The sequence below is a fragment of the Ursus americanus genome, chromosome 30 (assembly GCF_024610735.1).
Source record: "Ursus americanus isolate L20-20 chromosome 30, mUrsAme1.1.p, whole genome shotgun sequence".
NCBI classification, from domain to species: domain Eukaryota; kingdom Metazoa; phylum Chordata; class Mammalia; order Carnivora; family Ursidae; genus Ursus; species Ursus americanus.
In genome coordinates this window covers 14,770,760-14,794,851 of record NC_142156.1, presented here as the reverse complement: position 1 = coordinate 14,794,851, position 24,092 = coordinate 14,770,760, and the positions used below count along the sequence as shown (strand labels likewise).

The 24,092-nt window shown below is 51.1% G+C and overlaps 1 protein-coding gene across 2 annotated transcripts in view; it reads right to left on the bottom strand.

Annotated features, from left to right (window-relative positions):
• Positions 1-15,117, bottom strand: part of RBM19 (RNA binding motif protein 19) — a 136,937-nt gene extending 121,820 nt beyond the window's left edge. For both annotated transcript variants that reach the window (XM_045776190.2, XM_045776199.2), the window contains exons 1-9: positions 14,960-15,117; positions 10,956-11,138; positions 9,764-9,889; positions 9,526-9,564; positions 9,052-9,244; positions 7,641-7,909; positions 5,933-6,013; positions 2,749-2,827; positions 658-729 (exon numbers count right to left, since the gene is read on the bottom strand). In XM_045776190.2, coding sequence (XP_045632146.2) covers positions 658-729; positions 2,749-2,827; positions 5,933-6,013; positions 7,641-7,909; positions 9,052-9,244; positions 9,526-9,564; positions 9,764-9,889; positions 10,956-11,138; positions 14,960-14,995 — 1,078 coding nt within the window. In that variant the 5' untranslated portion in view covers positions 14,996-15,117. The remainder of the gene's footprint in view (positions 1-657; positions 730-2,748; positions 2,828-5,932; positions 6,014-7,640; positions 7,910-9,051; positions 9,245-9,525; positions 9,565-9,763; positions 9,890-10,955; positions 11,139-14,959) is intronic.
• Between the last annotated feature and the right edge of the window lie 8,975 nt (positions 15,118-24,092).

Sequence of the window (24,092 nt, the reverse complement as noted above, 5' to 3'; positions counted from 1 at the left end):
CTGGGGCGGGCCCGGAACTGGCCAGCGACTCCTGGGCAGTGACCCAAACTCTCCTTTGCAACCTTCCAGATGCCACGGCCAAGGCGAGAGTGCTGGCACCTGGCTCTGTTACCAGGGTGGCGGTCTGGGCCAGGGCTGGGCCTTCCGGCTGAAGGGCCCTCTCCCTGAATCTCACTCATCCCACACATTCGGCTTCAATCCCGGGGGGAGCCTGCCTGGCCACCTCAGGCCACTGTGCTGCGTCCTCTACCCCTCAGGGCACATTCCCTGGCTGTCCCCGGACAGCCAACCCCAGAGGACTGCCTCGTACTGTTGATGAACGGTCTCTGTGCACCGTCGCACAAAGCCAGAGCTTGCCCCCGCTGCTCCTCTGGGCTTTGCTCCAACGTCACCTTCTCAGAGAGGCCCACGTGGACACGATCCTGTTTCAAAATGCACCTGCTCCAATCCCGGCCCACCTGCTGACTGCGTGTCTCTCCCCGCTCTTCGTCAGCTTACTCTTACCTCCGGGACGGCAGAGGTTTTGGTCCATCCTGCTCACTGCTGTATTCCCAGCGGCCAGACCAGTGTCGGGCACACAGCTGACCCTCCACAAAAACGCACGAGTACACGAATGAGCGAACAAGGCCCTGCGGCCAGGCGGGACTGGCTCCTTACCCATGTATTCCCGGTGGCATTTCAGAGCTTGCTTGACTTCCTCTTCGCTGCGGAAGTCCACAAAGATGTACCCTGAGAAGGGACAGTTACAAAGGGAGACTCTGCAGACACTGGTGGGAGTCACCAGGAGCACCCACGCGGTGCTGGATGTGTCGGGGGATCTGAGCAGGAAGTGGGGAAAAACCCTATTTTTGCCAAGTCTCCAAAATACAAGCGGACTCTCCCCGACTCCGCAGCCAAAGCTCTCCGTGCGGGCAGTGTTGAGAGCCCATCGCCGGTTTTACAGACGAAGGTGCCGGACCACAGGAGTCAGGAACACGGGGGGTCTTCAGCTCCCTTCCGGCCTCACCCACCCCAGCCCCCTCTGGAGAAGCCGTGCCCAGGCGGAAGCGTGGGGACCAGCTTGGCAGCCGAGAGGCTATCTCCACAAGCACTCTGCTGCTGGCTCCATGCACACGAAAAAGCACACCGGCCTGTCCCCTAGAGCACGGAGGCCTCACGGCCATCAGCTCACAGGGCCTCAACCCATGAGCCACAGAGCATCATGGCTAAGAGGTAGCAGTGCTGTCCCCTGGTCTGGAGCCCTATCACAAGGCTATTTATTCCCTCCTAGGATTCCTCCTTCCTCTGTTCCCGAAGGCAGGCACCTCAACTCTCCCCATAAATGTCCTTCATCCACTTCCCTCCCCACTGCCCCACCCAGCCTACCTGCCCCTCGTGGGCCCCGCCCCAGGACCCTTCTGTCACCAGCCAGGGACTGCTCCGATCCAGCTGTGACCTTCCCGTGCTTTAAGCCCCTGCTGCGCTCCTGCACCCAGGCTGGAGTCCACGGTCATGTGTAAGCCTGCGGGCCGGGTCCTGCCTCCTCAGCAGCTCTTCCAAGGGGACGTTCTGTCACACCTCAAAAGCTCATTATGCTCAGCTCCCTCCAGCTCCGGGCCTCTAATACAGTCTTCTCTCAGCCCTGACAGCTCTGCTATGCTCCTTCCTGCTGCCTCTGGCCAACCCCTGCTCACCTTGCAGTCTCCAAAGTGCCATGAAACCAGGGGTACCCCCTCCACTACCACCACCACCACTATGAACAGCAGCTCTCAGGGAGTATGCAGTAGGCGTTCAGCATTGTTTAAATGCTGTGTGTGTGAACTCACTGAATCCTCACAAAGGAACGAGCTAGGACTGCCCCCCTGCCCAGATGAGAGGCTAAGGCCCTCATTCAAGGTCACAGGGCCTGGAAGTGGCTGAGCTGGGATCTGAGCGTGGGCAGGCACTCGTCACCCCTTCCTTTACTGCACTCGGTGAGTGTGCAAGGAGACAGAGCTGGCTGGCTGAACGGAGCTGCCTGGTAAGAAGGGCTTCGTGCTCAGAGAGCTGGGGGGGAAACACAGACACTCCAAGGCCACAAGACCATCCCTAAAGCAGGAGCCCTTTCTTCCCCAGACACCAGCCCCCATGGTTCCCAACCCCTCTGCCTATGTGGGAGTCTTCCTGCCAAGGACACCCCACATGCCCGGTGCTGCCCGGCCTCCCCCAGCCGGAGGCCCTCAGGGTGGCTCTCCGAGGGGCACCAATTCTGCTGCTCCGTGTCCTACAGCCTCCGTGCCTGGGCATCGAGTAGGCACAGGCAGGCTTCCAGCTCTCCAAGCTCAGACCCTTCCTACCAACATGTTCGCCACCCCTCTGAAGCCTGGGGAGCGCTGGCCACCCAGAGCGGGAAAGACAGGGGAGAGGGCAGCGCCGGGGCAACACCACACATCCTCGGCAACTCACAGTGCTGCCCGTCAGCACAGCTGCCCGTGGACTTGGCCCTGCAAGCCCCAGGACCAGGGACATGTGTTTAAATAGAACAGGCGAGCCCACGAGCACAAGTGTAGGCTGAGAGGGAGGAAGGGAGGGTGCAGGGAGCAGGGGCAAGCTACATACAAGGCCACCGGAGGCAGACCCTCGTCCTGAGCACTCCAACCCCTCCACTGAACTGGGGACACAGAGCAAACACAACAGCGGCCCTGAAAACATCCCCCCGAAGCAGCTGCCCCAACCTTCCATTTATGCCCTCTGTCTCCCCAGACCCACCCCACGGGGCCCTGACCTTACCTGTTTTGTTCCCATGAGCATTTCTCACTATCCGAATGGCCACTGGTCTCAGGGGCGCCAGGAATTCCGTAACGCTTTTCTGCAAGAAGTAAAGTTTTCCCTCCTTTATCAACCTCCTACCCTTTGTCTATTTTCCTATCAGGTCACAGGTCCCAATATCAACTGATCTATTTGTAAATTAAAGAAACCAGATTTTGCCTGTTGTTTGGTTACAAACGTCTGTTGTCTTTGGACTTTATGACATTTGTTGTCTTACAGAAGTTTTTAACTGTTGTGTCATTAATCCATTTTTTCCCTGACAGCCACCAAGTTGTGCAAACGGCTCAGAGACGCCTGTTTCATTTTAATAAGTAAATTCACCAATGCTTTCTCCTGCAACTTTCAGTCTCATTTTTTAAAGCTTTCGATATATCTGAAACTTACCTTGCTATAAGGAGTAAGGCAGGGATCCATCTTTCTTTCTCTCTTCAAAAAGGTTAACTGGTTGTCCCATTATTACTTATGGAAAAATCTCGCTTCTCTTCATTGATATGAGACACCCCCCCCAACGATCCTCAAGTAAATGCTGATATAAGTTGTAGCTTATTCTGAATTCTCTTCTACTCCATCAACCTGTCCACAACTTTGCCTGAACCAAACTGTTTTAATTGCTGTAGCTTCAAATATGTTTCAGTGCCTTGCAGGGAAAGGGTCTATGCTTGCAGGCTACTCCCCCATGGTCTACGACACTGCCCCCATCCTGATGAGGTATGATGGAGCTTATTCATTTATTCATGATTAGGGAAGAATTAGCATCTTTACATTCTAAAGTGTATGGCTTTCCATTTATGTAAGTATTCTTTTAAATCCCTCACTGCAGTTTAATGTTTTCTCTATAAAAGTTTTATTAGAGTATCTATAAAGCCTCTCTACACACACACACACACACACACACACACACACACACACAATATTCATCAGACTGTCTAGAGGTGGGTGTTCTTTCTGTTTTCTATACAAACCTTCTCCTCTATTGCATTTTGTTTTTGTTCGTGGAGAAGAAAAAAGTGACTATTTTTTATGAATTAATTTTGCAAAAAGCCATCTAGTGTTTCCTTATTTTTTTTCTAAAGCATGATTTTCTGCAAGTCTGGTATTGAAAACTAAAGTGTGGCGCATTGAAACAGTGGAACAGAATGCATCATGAAAAAGAAGTCCTGATATGGAAGGTTCCCAGGCTGTATCATCAAGTAAAAAATGCAATGTACAGAAGAGCGCGGAGAGATGAATTTCTGTTTCCAGAAGGACTCTAAAGGATCGGTTAACTCAGATAGTCTAGCATGACCCACGTGCTGATTGCGTAGATGAACCTGGATGGGCTTAATTTTTTAAAAATGAGTAAATATACTATCAAAAAAGATAAACACTTCAAGAGGAAACAAGGGCAAAGCTATGGCCAGGCACTTTGTAAAAGAGACGTATGTTGACCTACAGACGTGAAAGAGTGATCGGTCCCACCAATAATTTAAAATATAAATTAAAATGAGATGCCATTTTCACCTGTCATCTTGAGAAAGATGAACACCCAGCGTCCGCAGAAGTGGGCACTTTCATAGTCCGCTGAAGACAGCATAAATGAGCAATGCCTCCAAAGGGCAACTGACATTCTGTATCAAAGCCTTGAAAACGTCCGTGCGTGTGCTTGCACAAAACATTTATCTGGGGCAAGCCTTGGCCAGCTGCGGCCCACAGGCCAAATATTGCCCACGGCCTGCTTTTGTATGACCTGTGAGCTAAGAATGATTTCTACATTTTGGAAGGGTTATTTTTAGAAAGAGAAGAAGCGTGCTCCAGACACCGTATGGCCCCCGCCAAAGCCTAAACTCTGTGCTGACCTTTACAGAAAAAAATCTGCTCACCTCTGGTCTCAAGGAATGCTGACTCCATTATCATTAACAGCAAAAGACTGGAAACCACACCCATGCTCCACGTCAGGGGACCGGGTGGATATGTACCACAATGCGTCCAGAGTAAGAAATAACATACAATGTGAATGCTGATGTCGTAGCAGAAAATTTAATATTCGAAGATATTTTTAACGTATTGTGGTAATGGAGAAAAAAAGTTTCAAAATAGTTCCTACTGTAGGAATGCTTTTTAAAACTAGAAGACAAGAGGTCAATGTTTATATACAAAGGAAAAAATGTCTAAGACGATATGCTTAGAATTTATTGGTGATTGTCACTGAATGATATAGGGGCTGTGTGTGTGTTTGTGTGTGTAAGGTTGCCCCACCTTGCCTGGAACAGTCAGTAATTACACCTGCACGAAGTAGACCTACGTCCTGGCACCCTACCTAGTTAGCACCTCTCTCACTCTCAATTCAGTTGGAGGACATTTAATGTGGTCATCTTGGTTATAGGTTACTTCATTTCTCTTTATTCAGCTACTTTTAAAAAATTTCCTATGCTGAACTCCCATTACCTTTGCAAGGAAGTAAATTAAAAAGTTCTCTGCTGTGTAAACTCAGAGTTAACAAACTACAGTATGTGGGCCAAATGTGGCCCATGGCTCGTTTTTGTCAATAAAGTTTTATTGGCACACAACCATGCCTATTTGTGTACCTGTTATCTAGGGCTGCCTTGGTGTGACAAGAGCAGGGCTGAGCAGGGCTGAGTAGTTGCAACAGACCATACTGATCAGAAAGCCCTAGGTATTTATCACCTCATCCTTTAAAAAAAATTTTTTTGAGATTTATTTTTGAGAGAGAGAGAGAAAGAGCATGGGGGGTAGGAGGCTGGGAAGGGCAGAGAGGGAGAGAGAATCCCAAGCAGACTCCATGCTGAGCGCGGAGCCTGATGGCGGGGCTCAATCTCATCACTCTGAGATGACGACCTGAGCTGATACCAAGAGTCTGGACGCTTAACCGAATGAGCCACCCAGGCACCCCGAAAAGTTTTTAACAGTGTTTGCCACTCCTAACGCACAGGACCAGGGAGTGAAACCGGTCTTTCTCGGTCTCCGTAGAGCCATCTCTGCTTCCTGACCCTGACACTGCCTGAGATTTTACTTGGCCTTTTTGACCCCAGTTCCTTTAAGTCCTCAACGATCCTAAAGTCCCCACGCAGCAGAGCCTCCCGGCATCCTCACGCCCGCCTCCTATTCTCCCAGGCTCTCCTCACCCTTGTTGCATTGTTGGTCATACCTCCGTGACATTGAACGGGGCTCCCCGCAGCTTCACAGTGTAGGGGGTGGTGGGCTCCTTTTGGTTTGCCGCTTTGTCTGCCTGAAGGATGGCAAAGAACAGAAATGGCCACGGTGAGCTCCTGGGTACAGCTGCAGGAGGCAGCTCCAGCCATCTCAGTGGGCGCTCACAGAGGCTCCTGCTGCCAGGGCGAGCCAGGGAACGCTGACGCGCATCCCGCCTGCCATGGGGTGCAGTCTGGCTGCACGTGGAGGTAAGGGGGTGCTAACAGGGGCTTCAGGCTACCAGGAGGGGCAGAGAGCATTGGATGGAGCCTTGAGGTATCCAGATACTCGCTACCGTGGATTTAGGGCTTAACTCTGTGCCAGGCACTCATGCAAAGCACTCTGTAAACGCTGCTGTCCTACTGAGTCTCCAAAACCACCTTAGAGGATTACGGGTTCAGGAGCTTCTTTGTAATTCTGGAATCCAAGTAGCCTTGAAAAAATCGAAACTTTCTATAATTCCTTTGGCAACAAAATTTGCCCTGACTTGAAGCCACCGGCCAGCAGAATCTGCTCTGAGCTGACAGGAGGCAATGTAGTGTCTGCTCTACCCCTTGTAGCAGGACCGGTCATTCCTGGTTCCGCTGCAGAAACAGACATGGGCCTGATTACGGGGTGCTGCCCCAGACCCCGCTGGGGGAGCTGCACCACACGAGGCATAGAGGTAACTTCCTGAACTCGGAAACTGTGAGCGCCAGCATACGCTCAGGCACAGGGGTTCTGGAAACCAGACACAGAGGCCACTGCTACGCTGAGCGTCATCTCAGATGAGCATCAGTGGCCCGAGGAGCACCTCACCCCAGGTCCCACGGCTACTCTGTGTCGGAGCTGGGATTTGAACCCATAGGTCTCTGACTTCGCCATACTCGCCTGGAATATACATTTTTAGGAGAAAAAGACAGGGTGTGGTCACGAGAAGGGACCGTAAATCAACGAATGAGGTGGAAGAGGAAAGAGAAAGAGGGAGATGGTGTCTGGAGCCTTGAAGAGGGCTGGCTGGGAAAGAGGGAAGTGAGGGGATGGGGACTCAGATGTGACCTGTCCTGTCTCTGAGCACAGGATGCCCTGTCCCTGAAGGTAGCCCCCACATCTATAACACAGACTTCAGAGCCCAGCACGCCTGGGTCCGAGTTCTGACCCCAACACTTCCCAGCCGTGACCTCGGGCAAGTCCCTTTCCTTCACTGGGCCTCAATTTCCTCCCCTGTAAAATGGGACAAGAATCCTTGCACAACCCCACTCCCTGTCATTAAATCGAAAGATTTAATGACAAACGACAAAGCAGGCGTTATACCCAGCATGTATTAGTTCTGATTACTGTCCACTGTGGCTCACACCCGCCTACCCTGCTACTAAGCGCGAAGCATCACAGGCAGGAGCCCCTCATGCAGCCCGTTAACACCCCCAGCTCTGGGAGGCAGGAGGCCTCTCCATATCGCCACAGAAAATAAACTCAGACGGGAGAAGTGCTTGCCCAAGGTCACACAGCAAGCACGTGGCAGGGCTGAGAGTTGAAGGCAGGTCGCTGGGCTGCAGAGCTGTCTTTCCTTTCTGACACACTCCCGCTAGCAAAGGGGCCGCAGGGAACGTGGGTGAGGACAAGGGTAGCTGAACCCCCTCCTCCCTCTGCCTCCCGAGCACCAGTGCGCACCCTCATACACACACCTCGGCTCTGGCCGTCCCCGGGGTCTCGTTCCTGGACGGGGTGCCCTGCTCCGGGCCGGCCCCCGGCCTCCCTCTGTCCTGCTGGGCGGGTGCGGGGCTGGGGGCCTCCTCCTCGGCCCCACTCCCGTCCTCACAGCTCACAGCTTCGTCTTCACTCTCTTCCTCTTCCGAGGCCGACGGTGACTCGGACTTCACCATCTTGGATTTCAGGTAATCCATGTCCGACAGCTCCCTCTGCACGGCCGCCCTGGGTTCGCGGCCATCTTCCTCTGCGAAAACGGGAGGCTGGGAGTCAGTGATGGTCGTGGGCAGAGCAGAGGCCTGGAATGGCAGAGGGTACGGCAGAGCCACTGGGAGCGGCCCGAGGCACCGAACAGCCCGGTGGCTCCTCTGATATGTAACGTTAAAAGGGGTGTAACTGTTGGGAGTTCTGACATTTCACGTGCCGCAAATCAAGAGAGCTACATAGCTCCCTGCGTGGCTCCCTGCACCGGCCTTGCCCTCGTCAATCTGCTCTTTCAGCTGTGGCCTGCTTGATTATTTTGAGACTACAGACAGGACTGTCATTCCTTGCCTACAACCTTCCAGTGGTTTCCAGATGCTCGCAGGACACCCATGCTCCCTATCAGGCCGGGATGAGCTGATTGGCTTCTCTCCCAGCTCCCCCTCTTCCTCCCCAGCCACCATGAACCACGTAGGCCCCCACCTCAAGTGCCTGCACTTCCCTTTCCCCCGTGCCCTGGCCACGCTCTTCCCTCTGCCTGTGACGCTCCCCTTCCTACCCCTTCCCTACGGTATTCCACCCACTCCCAGTGAGTCCTCCAGACCCAGGTTTTGCACAGAAACTTTACCAGGCATAAAATTTACATTCAATGCATTTTCTTGCCTTCAAGCAAAATCGGTGCCTGACCCACAACCAGAGCAGTGACCACTGTGGACTGCAAACGCTCCCGTACCCATCTGCCCCCATGCTGTGCTGTGGGCCCTTCTGAGGACAGAGCCCCCCCCCCCAGGCTTTCCCTGGGAGCTCTCCTACCCCCTTTCCTGCTTTCTCACTGTGGCACTCGTCTTTAGATACCGTCCGCAACAGTGGACTTAATCTTCCATTGCTTCTTTCCCCCGACTAGAATGACAGCTCCACGCGAGCAGGGTTTTTCTGGCTTTTGCGCACTGCTGTATCCTCAATGCCCAAAGCAGTCCCTGGCATTCAGCAGGTGCTCAATAAATATTTGACTGTGACCAGGATGGGTCGGGGCAGATCTTGGGTGGGATAATCACCCCCAGAGAGGACAGTGTCTCTCACGTCACCTCCTGTGTCTGGCACCGAGGGGCCCCAGGTCACAGCCGCCCAGGCTGGGACACACACAGGGGTGCGCACTCTGGGAAGGAGGGTGCGCATAGATGCCCTCACCTTCTGGGTCCTCACCAGCACCCTCCTCGTCGCTCTCCTGCCCTGAGTCGGAGTCAAAGTTCAGGTAGTCACTGGCGGCCTTGCTCTTCCCTTTCGAGGGCTCGGCATCCAGGACGTCATTGGCCCACGTGGCTGTCTGCGTCCGCTTCTGGTGCACGGACAGGAACTCCCGGAACTCGGTGTCTTCCTTCAGCTGGCGGCCCCAGGGAGGCAGGAGAGAAGGCTCAGCTAGGGCACACCTTCCGGACTGCCCAGGAGGGTGAGAGCATCCCCCAGGCTCATTTCTCCTGGTCTCTGGAAGACCCCTGGGATCAGCTGGTTGCACTCGTCATCAGACAAGGAGACTACGAAGCCACAGAGACGTGGAGGGGGAGAACAAGAGGCACGCCTCTGTCCGCACGCTGTATGAGCCTGCCACAGCCCTCCCGGCGCTGTCCTGGGTACCCGCCCTCTTGGTCCACAAGACACACTCACCTTCTCCAGTTCACCTGCTACCTTTTTCGTCTTGTCATCCTGCAAACAGGAAGCACAGACGGTGAGGGTCCCAGAGGAATGGTGCGAGGGGACAGAACACAGTCTGTGGAGGGTCTGCCTTCAGGAACCATCTGACAGGGGAGTCTCTGGTCGTTCCTGCTCCCAGCGCCCTGCCCCCCCCACCAGGGGTGACCGCCTTGCTGACATGTGGGCATGCAGATGGCAGTGACCTACGCACTTTCTTGGGTTCTGTGGGGACGGAGTCTTTGTCTTTTGAAGGATTCTTAGACTGGCTTATTTTCTGAGCATGTCTACTCCAGGCTCGGGGCTTTGTTGGGTCCCCAAACGATTTGCAGAACTCCACCTGCATGGGAGAGAGAGGGTGATGGGGCACCAGCCACCAGCCCAGCACGGGTGCTACCCTCGGCACCTGGGAGCCATGCTTTTTAAAAAGGCACTTGTCACCTACTAGCTGAGCCGGCTGAAGCAAATTACAATTGACCCTTGAACAACACGGGGTTAGGGGCACTGACACCCTGTGTAATTAAAAGTCTGTGAGTAACTTCCCACTCCCTCCATAACCTTACTACTAATAGCCTCCTGCTGACTGGAAGCCCTACTGAGAGCCGTTGATTAACACGTATTTTCTATGTCATATGTATGATGCACTGTATTCTCACAATAAAATGAGCTAAAAAAAAAAAGAGCATGTTAAGAAAATCATAAGAGAAAATACATTTAGAATACTGCACTGAACTTATGAAAAATATCTACGTACAGGTGGGCCCGCGCAGTTCAAACTCCCCCTGTCCGAGGGTCAGCCATGGTCATCCTCTGCTGGCCTTTCCTTTCTCCTCCCTGAAGTCAGTATAGTCGCTACACTTAGCAACCAAATCCACACACCAGGCAGTCTGAGTGCTCTGGGAGCAGGACACACCGAGCCTCCAAGACAGCGGGAGGGAGGGGCCATGAACCTCCCCACTTCCCGGATCAGCAAAGTGACGTCACTTGTCCCAGTCACCCAGGGAGAAGGTAACAGAGTGGGGACAGGAACTCAGGGGGTCTGGCTCTAGAGCCCGACTTCTCAGCCATCCAGGGGCACCACGTTTCTCTAAATCCCCAGTACAGCGTGGGTGCTCCTGGCATGGCTGAGTGAGTGACAGAGAACAGTGGCTGTCAAAGTGACGTGGGAGCAGCAGGACTGGGTGAGCTTTCTCAAGTGTGTATCCTCGGGTCCCACCTCACCCCCACACTGAGGCAGAAACTGTTTCAACAAGCTCTCCGGGGCATCCGTATGCATGAAAGTCTGAGAACCAGTGAGGGAGACCAAAGACAGCACAGTCTGAAAGCAGCCAGGCTCCGGGCTGGAGCGTGGAGGGGAAGATCAAGAAGTGGTGCCAGTTTCCACCGGCGGGCCGAAGCTGACTCACTGTAATCCGGGATGTGTCGATGAAACTCTTGTTGAAATGGTTCAGTGCTGTCCGGGCCTCTTCCTCCGACTTGAAGCCGATGAAGCCAAACTTACGGAACTTGCCGTCTTTGGTGAACTTCAGGCTGCAGTCCGTCAGGGTGCCAAAGGCAGCGAACAGCTGCCTGAAACGCTCCTCCTTCATCTACGACAGAAGGGGCGCGGTGAGGGAGGAGCAGGGGAGCCCCCAGAGCCAACGGGACAGAACCGGGCTGGAAACCCAAGGCCCCAGGATTCCCCAAGAGCAAGCTCAGACAAGGCTGGGGCAGGGCGCTCCGCAGTGAGACCTGGCTCCAGCTCGGACACGGGCTAGCTTACTTCATAGATGGGGAAATCAAGACTCAGGATGGCTGCAATGAAATCGCACTACTCTATGGGCTCTTCGGATAAGGAGACCTATTACGTAAGGAGGTCAGCACCGCGGCCGCACCATAGTCATTGCCTGATAATGAGAGAATAAACGCACGAACGAATGAACGTGTAAGTTACATGTGTTTGCTCACTGTGGTAGAGAGAATAATGAAGTACCCCCAAAAGATGTCCACATCCAAATCCCTGGGACCTGTGAGCCTGTGCCCGCATGTGGCCAAAGTGATTTCATAGATGTGATTACATTAAGAATCTTGAGACGGAGAAGTTATCCTGGATCATCTGGGTGGATCCAATATTCATGTCCCCTTATACGAGGGAGACAGGAGGGTCAGGGCCGGAAAAGGCAATGTGATGGTGGAGACAGAAAGAGACTGCAAGATGCCATGCTGCTGGCTCTGACCCTTCAGGACGTGGCCAAAAGCCAAGGAGCACAGGTGGCCTCGAGAAGCTTACAAAAGGCAAGGAAACAGATCCTCCCTTAGAGTCTCCAAAAGGAGCACAGCCCTGCCAACACCTTGACTTTAGGATTTCTGCCTTCCAAAACTGTAAGATAATAAATGTACATTGTTTAAGCCCCTAAATTTGAGGTGATTTTCTTACAGTAGCAATAGAAAACTAATTTCTTAATGTTATTATTATTTAGTCAAGGGACCCCGCACTATAAAAACTGGCGCCTGGCATCCCTCCATCCTCACTCCAGCCAGACTACCTGCACAACTCAGTAAGTTTTCTAAGCAGTTACTGGGAGATCTGCGTGTGGGTAGTAGTGGGGACACCAAGAATGCCACAAATAGCCAAAACACGGTCTAACATTCAAGAAACTAGAGACCTTGAAAGCCCAGTGGGAAGGAAAAACACACTTTCTGAGGCAGATTCTTAACAACTCTGATCACTAAAATCTTGTATCACCCTAGGAATTATTATCCACATTTTACAGAGGAGAAAATGAAGCTCACACAGGATAAATGATCAACCCAAGGTCTACGGAATCAAGAGCTGTGACTCAGCTCAGACACGTCCAAGGCAGTGAACTCACCTTCCCCATTACATGGGGGTAACCACACTCAAGTTCGAGCCCATCACTCCTCTGTTAAGAACCTCTTGGGGACTTTCTAATGTCAGAGGCTTAAGAATTAGCAGCTAAGATAAAATGAGAGATTCCCCATGATCTGGCTTGACCCACCCCTTCAGCACCATCTCTTGTCAAAGTCCTTGCAGCCCTCCCTGCTTCTCACCTCTGAGGTTTTACTAATTGTCTCCTCTGGGTGAAACATTCCCAGCAGGCCGGGCCAACTCCTCCTCATTCTCAGTTTGATCAACTCCCCCAGGAAGCCTCTCCTGGACTCCTCAGGTGGGTCAGGTGACCGAGCCCTCTGTGCTCCCCCAGCACGGGGCGATGCTTTGATCCCTGCCCCTTACCTCATAGTGGTCTGGTGTCCAAGTCCTCTGCTAGACTGTAAATGCTGTAAAGGTGGGAACTGAGTCTTATCCCTCACTGTCTACAAGGCCAGCAACATAACGAGTACTCACTGCTAAATACGTATTGGGAAAGAGTTAAGAAAAGTCATGCAAAGAGAGACAGAATGGTATAGGGGTCAGGAAAGCAAATTCTCGAAGCAGACTGTTCCATTCAATCCCTGCTCTATGAATGACCAGTTGTGCGTGACCTTAAGCAAGTCACTCCCCCTTGCTGTAGCTCAGTTTCTTCACCTTTAAAATGGATATAATAATGGAACCTACCTTGTAGGGTTTTGTTGCAGATTAAATGAGTTACTTTACCGAAAGCAACTGGTACAGTGCCTGGCACATATTAAACTCTCAAAATGTTAGCTGCTACTACTATTGTTTTTTCATCAATTGTTTCATTCACCAGACAAGACAAACAATGGTAAGAGAGTCAGTCCAATAAGGGAAAGAGCCTAATGCAACGGAAGTGGGAGGGGAAGAAAGGGTAGCCATGCTAAAATCCTCATCCATCAAAGTGAGGCATGAAGAGACACTGCCTAAAGCAGGTGGACGGATCAATATGTATTTTGAAAGTTTACTCTTTGGGGTAAATAATGGGAGAATTAAAAATAATAATAATATCACAGACTGGAAGGGAAGAACAGATGATGGGGTTCCTCATCTTTCATGGGGGAGGGTCAGCACATAGTCATTGGGGTAAACAGACCAAGAAATGGAGGAGAAAGCACACCATCTAGACACGTAATAATACCTATGAGGAGTCCTAAAAACAAACCATTGAAGATGGTTATTCCTGGAGAGAGACAGACGGTAGGATGGAGCAAAAGACTGCTTCTCATTTCAAACACCGCTGTATTGTTTGAATTCTTTCTTTCTTTCTTTCTTTCTTTCTTTCTTTCTTTCTTTCTTTCTTTTTCTTTATTAGTTTCTTTTTTCTTTTTTTTTTTTTGTCCTGTTTGAATTCTTTAAATCCTGTCATAGCTCTCCCACAACCCACTGAGGGGACAGAAAAGTTAAAAAACCACAATAGGGGCGCCTGGGTGGCTCAGTCGTTAAGCGTCTGCCTTAGGCTCAGGGCGTGATCCTGGAGTTCTGGGATCGAGCCCCATGTCAGGCTCCTCCGCTATGAGCCTGCTTCTTCCTCTTCCACTCCCCCTGCTTATGTTCCCTCTCTCACTGGCTGTCTCTCTCTGTCAAATAAATAAATAAAATCTTAAAAATAAATAAATAAATAAATAAATAAACCACAATAAAGCAGAAATAGCTTTGTGTCATCACTCCTTCTAAAGAGAGAAGCTCCTGAGGAGTTAGAGTCAAGAGTAACATAAGATCGCTCATCCCATCTGAAGGGTACATTTTGTATTCTGGGAATGAGCTTACTAGCCATATCAGTGGTGCGGGAGCTCTCCACCCAAACCGAAGCTGTAGTAAAATCGGTAAGAATGAACCACTTGGGCACACTGCCTCCAGTCATCTGACACCACACATCCAGCTACTTCTTCACTCATTCATTCCACATGTTTTTATTGAATGCCTACCACGTGCCAGGTTCTGTGCTGGTCTCTTGGGAAACACAGACAAGTATCACTGAATCACCCCTACCTACTTCTTGGATAAATGATTTAAAGCCCTTCACACGCACTCAGTTTTCTTAAATTACGGCCGATGGCCCTAAAGGCGGGAGTGGGGATGGAAACGCAGGTCCTTAACCTAATACTCCCCATTTGCCTCTCCAAAAGGCTCCCGAGCGGTAGGGGAATATAAGTGCAGCGTCTGATCCAGTGACGAGTCAACAACATCAAAAAAACCGTGCTCGTACGAGAGGATTTGTGGGAGAGAGCGTCTGGCACACGTGGGGGTGTTGGCATCTCCCTAGGCAGAGAGTTGTCGGGATGGAAATCGGGTAGGTACCCTCGGGCCGACTGTGAACCCTTGATCAGTCACTATCGCCCTCTCTCAACTGTCAGATGGGGATCTGCCGAGGATCCTGTCTCTTCTGGGTTTCGAATGAGCCCTGAGCCCTGCCCCAGGGCCAAAGCCCCTCAGTTCTCTCCAGCCATCTCCTTCTAGCCCCCAGCTCCTGGCTGGTCCCAATTTCAGATTCCCAAGTCCAGGCCCTGCACTCACCCCATTCGGGAGATTTTTCACGATGAGTCTCGACATGGCGCACGGTCCCCACTGTTTCGATTCCGGCGCGGGGGGACAGTGTCTTTCACCAACAACTTTCACGCTCCCGCTCTGGGGGCCGCCATCTTTGGCGAGCCGGAACAAGATCACGTGTTCCAGACGTCAGCCCGCCCTCTCCGGAAGCAGGCGTGGCCGAACCGGAGCGAGCCAAGGAAGTCACACCCCTCAAGGGGCGGGCCTGAAGGCATGCCTTCTGCGCAAGCGCAGGCTGCTTGGCCGTGCCCGGAGAAACCAATGCAGCGGCGCAGACGGCAGGGGGCGCTGGCTCCTAACATTGGCGGGGGTTTGCATGTGGCCGGCAGGGTGTTTGAGCCCCGCGTACACTTGGAAGCTGTTTTAGCCTCTTCTTGTATTTTATTTTATTATTGAGTCCTAAAACGGCCCTACGAAGGGAGGAAGGATTAGGGATTCTTGGTTGCCTTTTAGAGATGGGGAGACCGAGGTTCGGAAAGGCTGCCAGGCGCCTTGAAGCAATGTCTGCGCGTCACTTGCAAATATTGGAATGTGTCCACTGGGAATAAACGGCTCTGTTTTGCCCTCGAGGCGACTGGGAACCAGAGCAAGGCAGCTTGCTCAAAGGCACAGAGCTGTTACGTATTAAGTAGTATTACGAAGTTTTAAGAGATAGGATTATGAGCTTCATTGGTTTTCTACAGCTCCTGTGACAAATTACCAGAAATTCAGTGACTTTCAACAACAGATATGTATTCTTGCACAGTACTGGAGGCAAGAAGCCCCAAATCAAGGTGTCATCAGGGCTCCACGCTCCTGGTAGTCTCTAGGGGAAGACCCTTCCTTGCCTCATCCAGCTCCTGGTGGCTCCAGCTGTCCCTTAACTTGTGACTGTCCCTGCCTTCTGTTGACAATGCCTTCTTCCCTGTGTGTGAATCCAATCTACTTCCCTCTCCTTTCTCTTACTGGATTCAGAGTCCATCTCAAATCATCTCAAGATCCTTAACGTCTATCTGCAGGGAGCTTTCCAGCTAAGGTCACGTTCGTAGGTTCCAGTGGTTAGGGCGTGGGGGTATACATCTTTGGGGGACACAACCCCCCACGTGAGGATTTACTTGCTTCATGGTAGGTTACTTGGAAGATCGAATTTCACCCTCTCCACCTCTGGGAGAAAGTCAATTGGAGGAAAGCACACGACCACATGTAAAAATGTACCCTCACACCTACAGTAGATGATTTAAGGGGTCACCGTGTTTCGATGTCATTCATTTATTCAACAGATATTTATTGATATTCATTGAAGTGCTGTTTAATTAAATGACAATTAGGGGGTTGTTTTCTGCACACAGAGACCCTGGTCAGGATGGGATGGAGCAGGCTTTATAAGGCAGCTCCGGGATATTAGCCTTTTATGAGGGGGCAAGTGCAGGTTGCCCGGCCAGTCCCGGTTTCATGTACTTTTATTTTATGATTTTCATGAACCGCCTTTATTAAAATGTGTAACTAAACGTAGCCTTCCCTAAAGAAATTCACAAATCAGAAGGTCTTTCAAAGGTATTAAAAGAAATGGAATGCTCTCTTCCAATCCGCACGTCCCAGTGCTGGGCCAGGAAAATATGGTCGCCACATGTCGGGGACGGAGGGACCGCTCCTGGGCTATGTATCCCCATGCATTTAATAAACAGTCACATTGTAACATTATTATTAGTCTTCCTGCTCTCCTGCCTGGCCGGTTTGTCTCCTGCCTCCTTTTCTCTCCCAGCAAATATAATCCGGGGCACCCGGACACCACCTACTGGCCTCTCTGATTACACCCAAGGATTAACAAGGATTAACAAACAATCAAGCAGGTCAAAGCCGGCTCCACCCCGGGGCTACCCTCACGAGTGTGTTGGGGACTGTGGGAAGTCGTGTCTAGATCCTGAGGGAGTTCCCTTTCCAGAAGGAAAAGGCACCCTGACCCACCACGATCGGACCAACCTTTGGAAAACGCTTCTAGGCAGTAAAATAAAAAGAGATACCTGAAATGCCTTCGGGCATCAACCTTTCTACTTAAAATGTCTCAACCCCCATCCCATGGACCCTGAGAAGCCCACCTTCCTTCTCAATATTTCTTTCGGTGAATGAATTAGTTTCTAAAGAACAGATCAAACACACATCCGGCAACTATCCCTCCTGCCTCCGCATCCAATCTGTTCTCCAGCCTACAGGAAGCGACTGTTCGGAATGTCTCATCTCTCTCTCCAGGAACAGCCAAGCTTGTGGTTGTTGCCCCAGGAAAGCAGCCACAGATAAGACATACACGAACGTGTGTGGCCGTGTTCCAATAAAACTTTATTAACGGACACTGCAATTTGAATTTCGTATCATTTTCATGGGTCCCAAAATGGTATTCTTCTTTTTCATACTTTGTCAGCCATTTGAAAATGTGAAAACCATTCTTAGCTGTGAGGTCACACGGAAACGGGCGGCTGGCCAAACTCGGCCCGGAACATACTTTGCTGTCTTGCATGTGGAGGCAAACCTGCAGAGAGAGCCTTTGCTTTTCTGCTCCGTGGTTTTCGCCCTTTAGAATACACCTGCACGGTGATTCCATGTCTACGAACACTGACCTCTCAAATCCTTTTAATTTCCAAAATATCTTTTAAAAATATGTAATACACTCTTTATTTTAGAATCATTTTAGGTTTATAGAAAAGTTGTGACATACGAGAGAGTCCCCTTATACCCCGCGCCCAGTGTCCCCTGCAGTTAGCATGGCTGGGGTCCATTTGTCACAACGGAACCTATATCGATATCTTGTTATTAACTAAAGTCCGTGCTTTCTTTGGATTTCCTCAGTTTTTCCCTGATGTCCTTTTTCTGTTCTGAGCATTCCTCTGTTTCCTCTAGTGGCAGCTTTTCTAGGGGTCCTGCCACCTTTTAATTTAATTTGCAGTCCAGCAAATATTTGAGTGACTCTTGTGCCCGGTATCGGGGCCACAGTAGTTAATCAAACAGGCACCGTCCCTGTGCTCAGGGGGGAGCTGACATTGGACAATAATTACAAGAGCAGTGAGCACTCTGAAAAGTGGGGTACAATCCTCAGGGGACCTGATTGAGGCTGGGGGATCTAAGAAGAGCTCCTGGAGGTGACTTGAAGGGCACGAAAGGGGTGGGAAAGAGTGAGTACTTTCCCAGCAGGGAGAACAGCCTGGGACAGCACGTGCGAGGTCTGCAAGCAAGGAACATCGTGGCCCAGCCCTTAGGGGCTGAGCATGGCAGGTGCTTCAGGGAAGGTGGCGAAACCCCAAGCCTCAGCCGGATGGGTGGCTCTGGACTCCAGTCTTGGCTTGCCACATACTGGCTAAGTGGTCCCCAGCAAACTGCTGATCCCTGAGTTTGTTTTCTTTTCTGTAAAGTTGGGTCATGGTAGTACCCAGTGTGTGGTGAAAAGGACGGTATGATCATGGGTATACAAAGCAGCACTCGGCCGCACCCGAGTGTATATTTCCACTATAATTTAAAATACGCTTTATTGAATAAGAGCAATCCACACTCATGTAGCCTCACCGGGCTCACTGGGTATTAACATTCACCTCCTTCGTCTTACCTCTCTGCATTCTTGTTGTTACAAAACCATTTGTAATCGAAGTGGCTCTTTGCCCTGAAACACTTCACACACATCCGATACATAACCCCAGTGCAATCATCAAATTCGGGACGTTTAATATTGATACAATACTTTTTAAAAAAGATTTTATTTATTTACTTGAGAGAGAGAGCAAGAGACCATGAGTGGGGGGAGAGGGAGAAGCAGACTCTCCGCTGAGCAGGGAGCCCGACGTGGGACTCGATCCCAGGATTCCAGGATCATGACCTGAGCCAAAGGCAGACGCTTAACCAGCTGAACCACCCAGGCGCCCCACAATACTTTTTTTTTTTTTTAAAGATTTATTTATTTGAGAGAGAGAGAGAGTGCACATGCGAGCAGGGGGAGGGGCAGAGGGAGAGAGAGAGAAATCCTCAAGCAGATTCCACGCTGAGTGTGGAACCCAATGCAGGGCTCGACCCCAGGACCCTGAGATCATGACCTGAGCCAAAATCAAGAGTTGGACCCCCCCAGGCACCCCAATATTGATAGAATACTTTTTTATCTAATGATGCATAATGAAATTTCAACGAGTGTCTCAATCTTGTTTTCCCAGTGCATAATTCCGCCCAAGATTCTGTGTCGCAATCCCTTGTCACGTCACTTTAGACTCTTTCAATATGTAGGATTTCGTCAGCCTCTCTTTGTCTTTCGTGCCCCTGATGGTTCTGAAGGCTGCAAGCCAGTCACCTTACAGACTGTCCCTCGGGGTAGGTTAGACTGACATTTCCCCACGATTGGATTCAGGCTATGCTGCCAATTTGTCGCAAAGCAGGTGATGGGAACACTTATCAGGGGAAGGGTGTCTGCCAGGTTCCTCCCCCGGAAAGATTCTCCTTAAGAAGATTAGGAAATCATCCATGGGTTTTTAGAAAATTTGCCTGCATTTAGAAAGGCTCAGAGACAGTCAATTTTAGTTTGTATAGGGGTACACAAGTCCTGGGCAACTGCCTTCCTAACCACTGACACTCAGGGAAACTGAGGCTCCAAAAGAAGGAAACACTTGCTCAAGATCACTTAGTAAGAAACCAAGGCCAGGTTTGAGCTGGGCTCCTCTTGCTCCCCCCTACCTGTGGCCTTTCCCTGGGATCAGGCAGTAGGGGCATCAAGGAAGGTTCTGGACACAATTGCACTGGGTGTTTCTGCCTGACACTTCCAATGTGGCATGGCAGTTCACTGCCCATCACCCCAGACCCCCCCCCCAAGAAGAGTAACCCCCGTACTCCCAGGTACCTGCAGAGAACCCCTGAGGGATGCAGACGGCCAGTTACCTTGAGACAGGAGACCTGGTGTGAGCCCCCCTCAGCCACACCTGCGTGGACATTAGGTAGCTCACCTGTGACAGGTGGCAGCGGAGCCCTGCCCCCACCCCCACTTCTTGGCCCTGCTGGGGGGTCCAACATGGGAGATGTGGGGCCCTTCCTGCTCTTGGCAGTGAACCGTAAAGATCCACCTGGAAACACAATGGAAATCACAAATCATTCATCAAACCGACTGTGGCTGGGGAAAAATGGACCCCATTCTAAGAAGACAAGCCCTTCGGGGTCTTATCCTGGGGTCTGGTGCCTCCAAATTCCAGTGCCTGTGTAGCCTGGCCTGGGGGCCCGAGACAGGATGACCTGGGGGTAAGACCAGAATTGGTGTCCTTTCTTTTCTTATTTTTTAGCTGTGCTGAGGACACATGCCTCTGTCTCAAATACAGAGGATCAAAAAGCTGGTGTGAAAAGGGGGTTCGTTTCCTGACCGGCCTCAAGGTCCCGCGAGGTCTAACCACTGACCACTGCTCCCACCCACTCGGCTGCAGCCATACCGGCCACCTTCTGCTTCTCAAACGTGCAGGCCTTGTTCTCACCTATTGAGGGTGGAGTTGTGTCTCTCCCAAAAATATACACGAGTCCTTGGACCTGTGAGCATGATCCTATTTGAAAATTAGGTCTTTACAGTTGTAATTAGGTTAAGGATCTGGAGATGGGGTCATCCTGGATTTAGGGTGGGCCCTAACCCCAATGACTGGGGAGAACTCTGTGATGCCAGGACGCAGAGGTTGGGGGGATGCGGCCACCAGCCGAGAATTGCCAGTAACTACCAGGAGTTGGAAGAGGTGAGGAAGGATCTTCCAGTACAGACTTCAGAGGGAGTACGGCCCTGCCAATATCTTCATTTGGGATTTCTAGTCTCCAGAACTGTGAGAGGGTACATTTCTGTTGTTCTAAGCAGCCCCCCACCCCCGATTGTGGTAATTCTTACAGCAGCCCGAGGACACCAACACATTGCCCCAGGGCCTTTGCACATCCTGAGCTCTTCCTTCAACTCTTCATCTGACCAGTCCAGCTCATCCCTTGGGCCTCAGCTTAAACACCTCAGCCTGAGAGGACACCTCCTTCTACATTAGGTCCCCACTAATTTTGACTCTGAGCACACCCTCCACCTTTCCCAGCTGCTTGTAATTACATAAGCATTTGCTTGCCTCCAGGTTTAACACTGTTGTCCCCCTAGAAGGTAAGCCTCACTGGGCGGGGGCTGTGTCTGCTTTTGCTCACGATGGTGGATGGTGGGAAGCCCCCTGGAATGAAGGCCTGTTTGCAGAGCCTCTTCCCAATTGCAAAGAGCTGCCTCGCCCTGCGTCCTGCCTCAGCCTGACTGTGTGGCCTCAATCCATGGACTCCGTGAGTGGGGGGTTGTAAAGGCTCAGCCTGCTTTGCCCTAATTAGGGGCAACCCTGAAGTTTCAGCCCATCTTCAAAATTCTCTGCAAGGTCTTTCTGCAACCTCTTTTGGCAGTTTAGCTGGACTCGTCCTTCTGCTCCTTCCCTGTCCTGTCCCAGGTTCCCCCACCCCAAGAGCACCCCCTAATGAACCTGCTGTGGGCTAAACCCCATCTGTGAGTTGGCTTCCTGAGAACCCCAGCTGGGGCATGCACAAGGGCATCTCAACACCGGGCGCGAGCAGGAGAGCGGTATCAACAGCCTAAAACAGTTGCTCCTGGCAAATGAGAGAACTCGAATTGCTGTGGTCCCCCACTCCCTGCGCATAGCATCCCAGGCCAGTCACCCTCTGTCTGCCTTTAAAAGTCTTCGTGGGAATGTGTGCCTAGTTGTTTTTTTTTTTAATTTTGGTTTCCTCGGTAAGGATCTCCCAAATCAACAGTCGGCACACTTTTTCTGTAAAAGCCAAACGGTAAATATGTTGGGCTTTGTGAGGCATTCGAGTCTCTGTCCCAACCACTCAGCTCCACCATTGTGAGCAGCGACAGACAAGATGGAAATGGACGAGGGTGCCTGTATTCCAATGAAACGTTATTGACAAGGCAGCCGGCCAGATCGCCGACCCCTGGCCTCGACTTACCATAATGGTTCTAAGACAGTGTCACTCTGTTCACTCCGCTTAGGTGTCAACCCTTCGAAAATATGAAAAGCATTCTTAGCCTGCAGGGGCTGCAGAAGCAGGCTGTGGGCAGTATTTGGCCTGGGGGCCACAGATCGCCACCCCTCGCTCCCAATGTTTTATGCAAGCACGTGCATGGACATGTTCAAGGTTTTGATACAGGATGTCAGTTGCCCTCTGGAAACACTGTTCATTTCTACTCCCTTCTGCGGAGTCCGTCTGATTTCTGTACTTGTACCCGAGCCGGGAGGCTGCCCCCCCCAAACCAAATGCTGTGCCCACCTGCCCCTCTGGGCTCTTTCTTGGGAGTAAACACGGTCTACCCAGCTGTCCTCTTCTCTTGCAGTGCTGAGGAGACCTCGGGAAAATCACAGCAAGAAGTAACCCATCCAGAGATGATGGCTTGAGCTTCAGAAAAAGCAGAGACCTAGAAGGTGGAGACATCTGGGTGTCAAATTGATCTCTGACACTTTTTTTCCGTGTGACCCTGGAGAAGTCAATCACTCTCTTTGACTCTCGTCTTTCATTTGTAAACCGGGGCCGGAAGGCCGCTTCCAGGGAGGTGGCGAGGAGTGGAGACAATAGAGCCATATTGACAATAATAGCAACAAAATCATATTTCAATGTGCTAAGAGCTTTATCCATGAACCGGCTCACTAAAACCTCATGATAACCCAGCGATGTGGGTACTTTTACTAACCCCATTTTACAGATGAGGAAACTAAAGCATAGAGAGGGGAAGTGACTCAGCCAAGCTCACTCAGTCAGGACGTAGGAGGCAAGAAATCAGAGCCTACTTCCTATCCACTATGCCAAACGGCCTAGAAGCTTCTCCTTCAAAGGCCAGGGTCAATCTTGAAGTTTCCTCTTTGCTGGTGTTAGTTTTTGTCTCCAAGAGCTCTTGCTAAATCCTGGTGATATCCCACAACCCTCTATGCCCTTTGTCCTTTTCCTGACTGCGGGAGAGGCATCCCCACTGGCGGGGTCTTTGTGCTAAGTTTGGGGGGGCTTCCTGCAATTCCAGAGACTAACCAGCAGAGGGCGCAAGAGGATCACGTATAAACCCATGCAGACCAGGGCAAGAAGGGGGAATCTTCCGGCGGGAGCTAGAAGTTTCCAGGATGAGGACACGGTCCACAGGCCTGTAGGTCCACCAGAGACATGGGCCTCACCTGGCTTGGTCACAATGGATGGGGCTTATTCCTGATTTCACTCCATTAGGAAGACAGACCCTGCCTACTTGCCCCAGAACCCTGCTAAACTTAGCTTCTGGCTAGAGATTGTCCTTAAATATTTCGATAAATAAATGGATTTGAACCCAGAAGAAATTAAAGACAGCCAGAGGTGTCTAAATGTGGACGGCAAGAGAGAGAATTCTGTCTGAGGACGAAGGCAAGGACACTGTGCTGGTCGTGCTAGCAAGCAAGAAAAACGTCACTTCAGTGGAGGGGCCATCTCCAGAGTCCTGGGCAGGGTAAGGAGATGCCAAGGACACCAGGACCTGTGACAGTGGGAGCCCCTGGCAGGCTGGGACTCCACTAGCCACGCACGCCATCATCCCTGCAACCTGAGGTTACCTTATGTGGCAAAAAAGGGTAAGCGGTTAAGGATTTTGAGATAAGGAGATTACCCAGGATTTTCCAGGTGGGCCCTAAATGCAGTCACATGTGCCCTTACAAGAGCGAGGGAGAAGATCTGACACCAGGGGAGGAGAAGGTGATGTGAAATGGAGCAGAGATTTTTAAGACGCCTACCACGAAGTTTGGAGTGAGCTGTCACAAGCCAAGGGCTGCTGGCAGCCACCCCAAGCGGAAGAGAGGAGGCACAGATCCGATTTTCCTGTCTTCTACAAAGACAACGTCCATACCTCATGCTGTAGTGCTTTAGGGACACTTTCCCGAAGACACCATTACTGGTTAGCTATAGGTTCCCACTTGGGGAAAAAAAAATAATAAGTAATAATAATAATCAGTGTTAGCAAAGATGTTGGGAAATGGACATTTTGTAATATTCTGAAAATTGTGCAAAATGGTACAATTTTCTGGAAAGATTATTTGGAAACCACATCAGGAGACTTTTTTTTTTTTTTTTTTTACAGCAGTTGCCT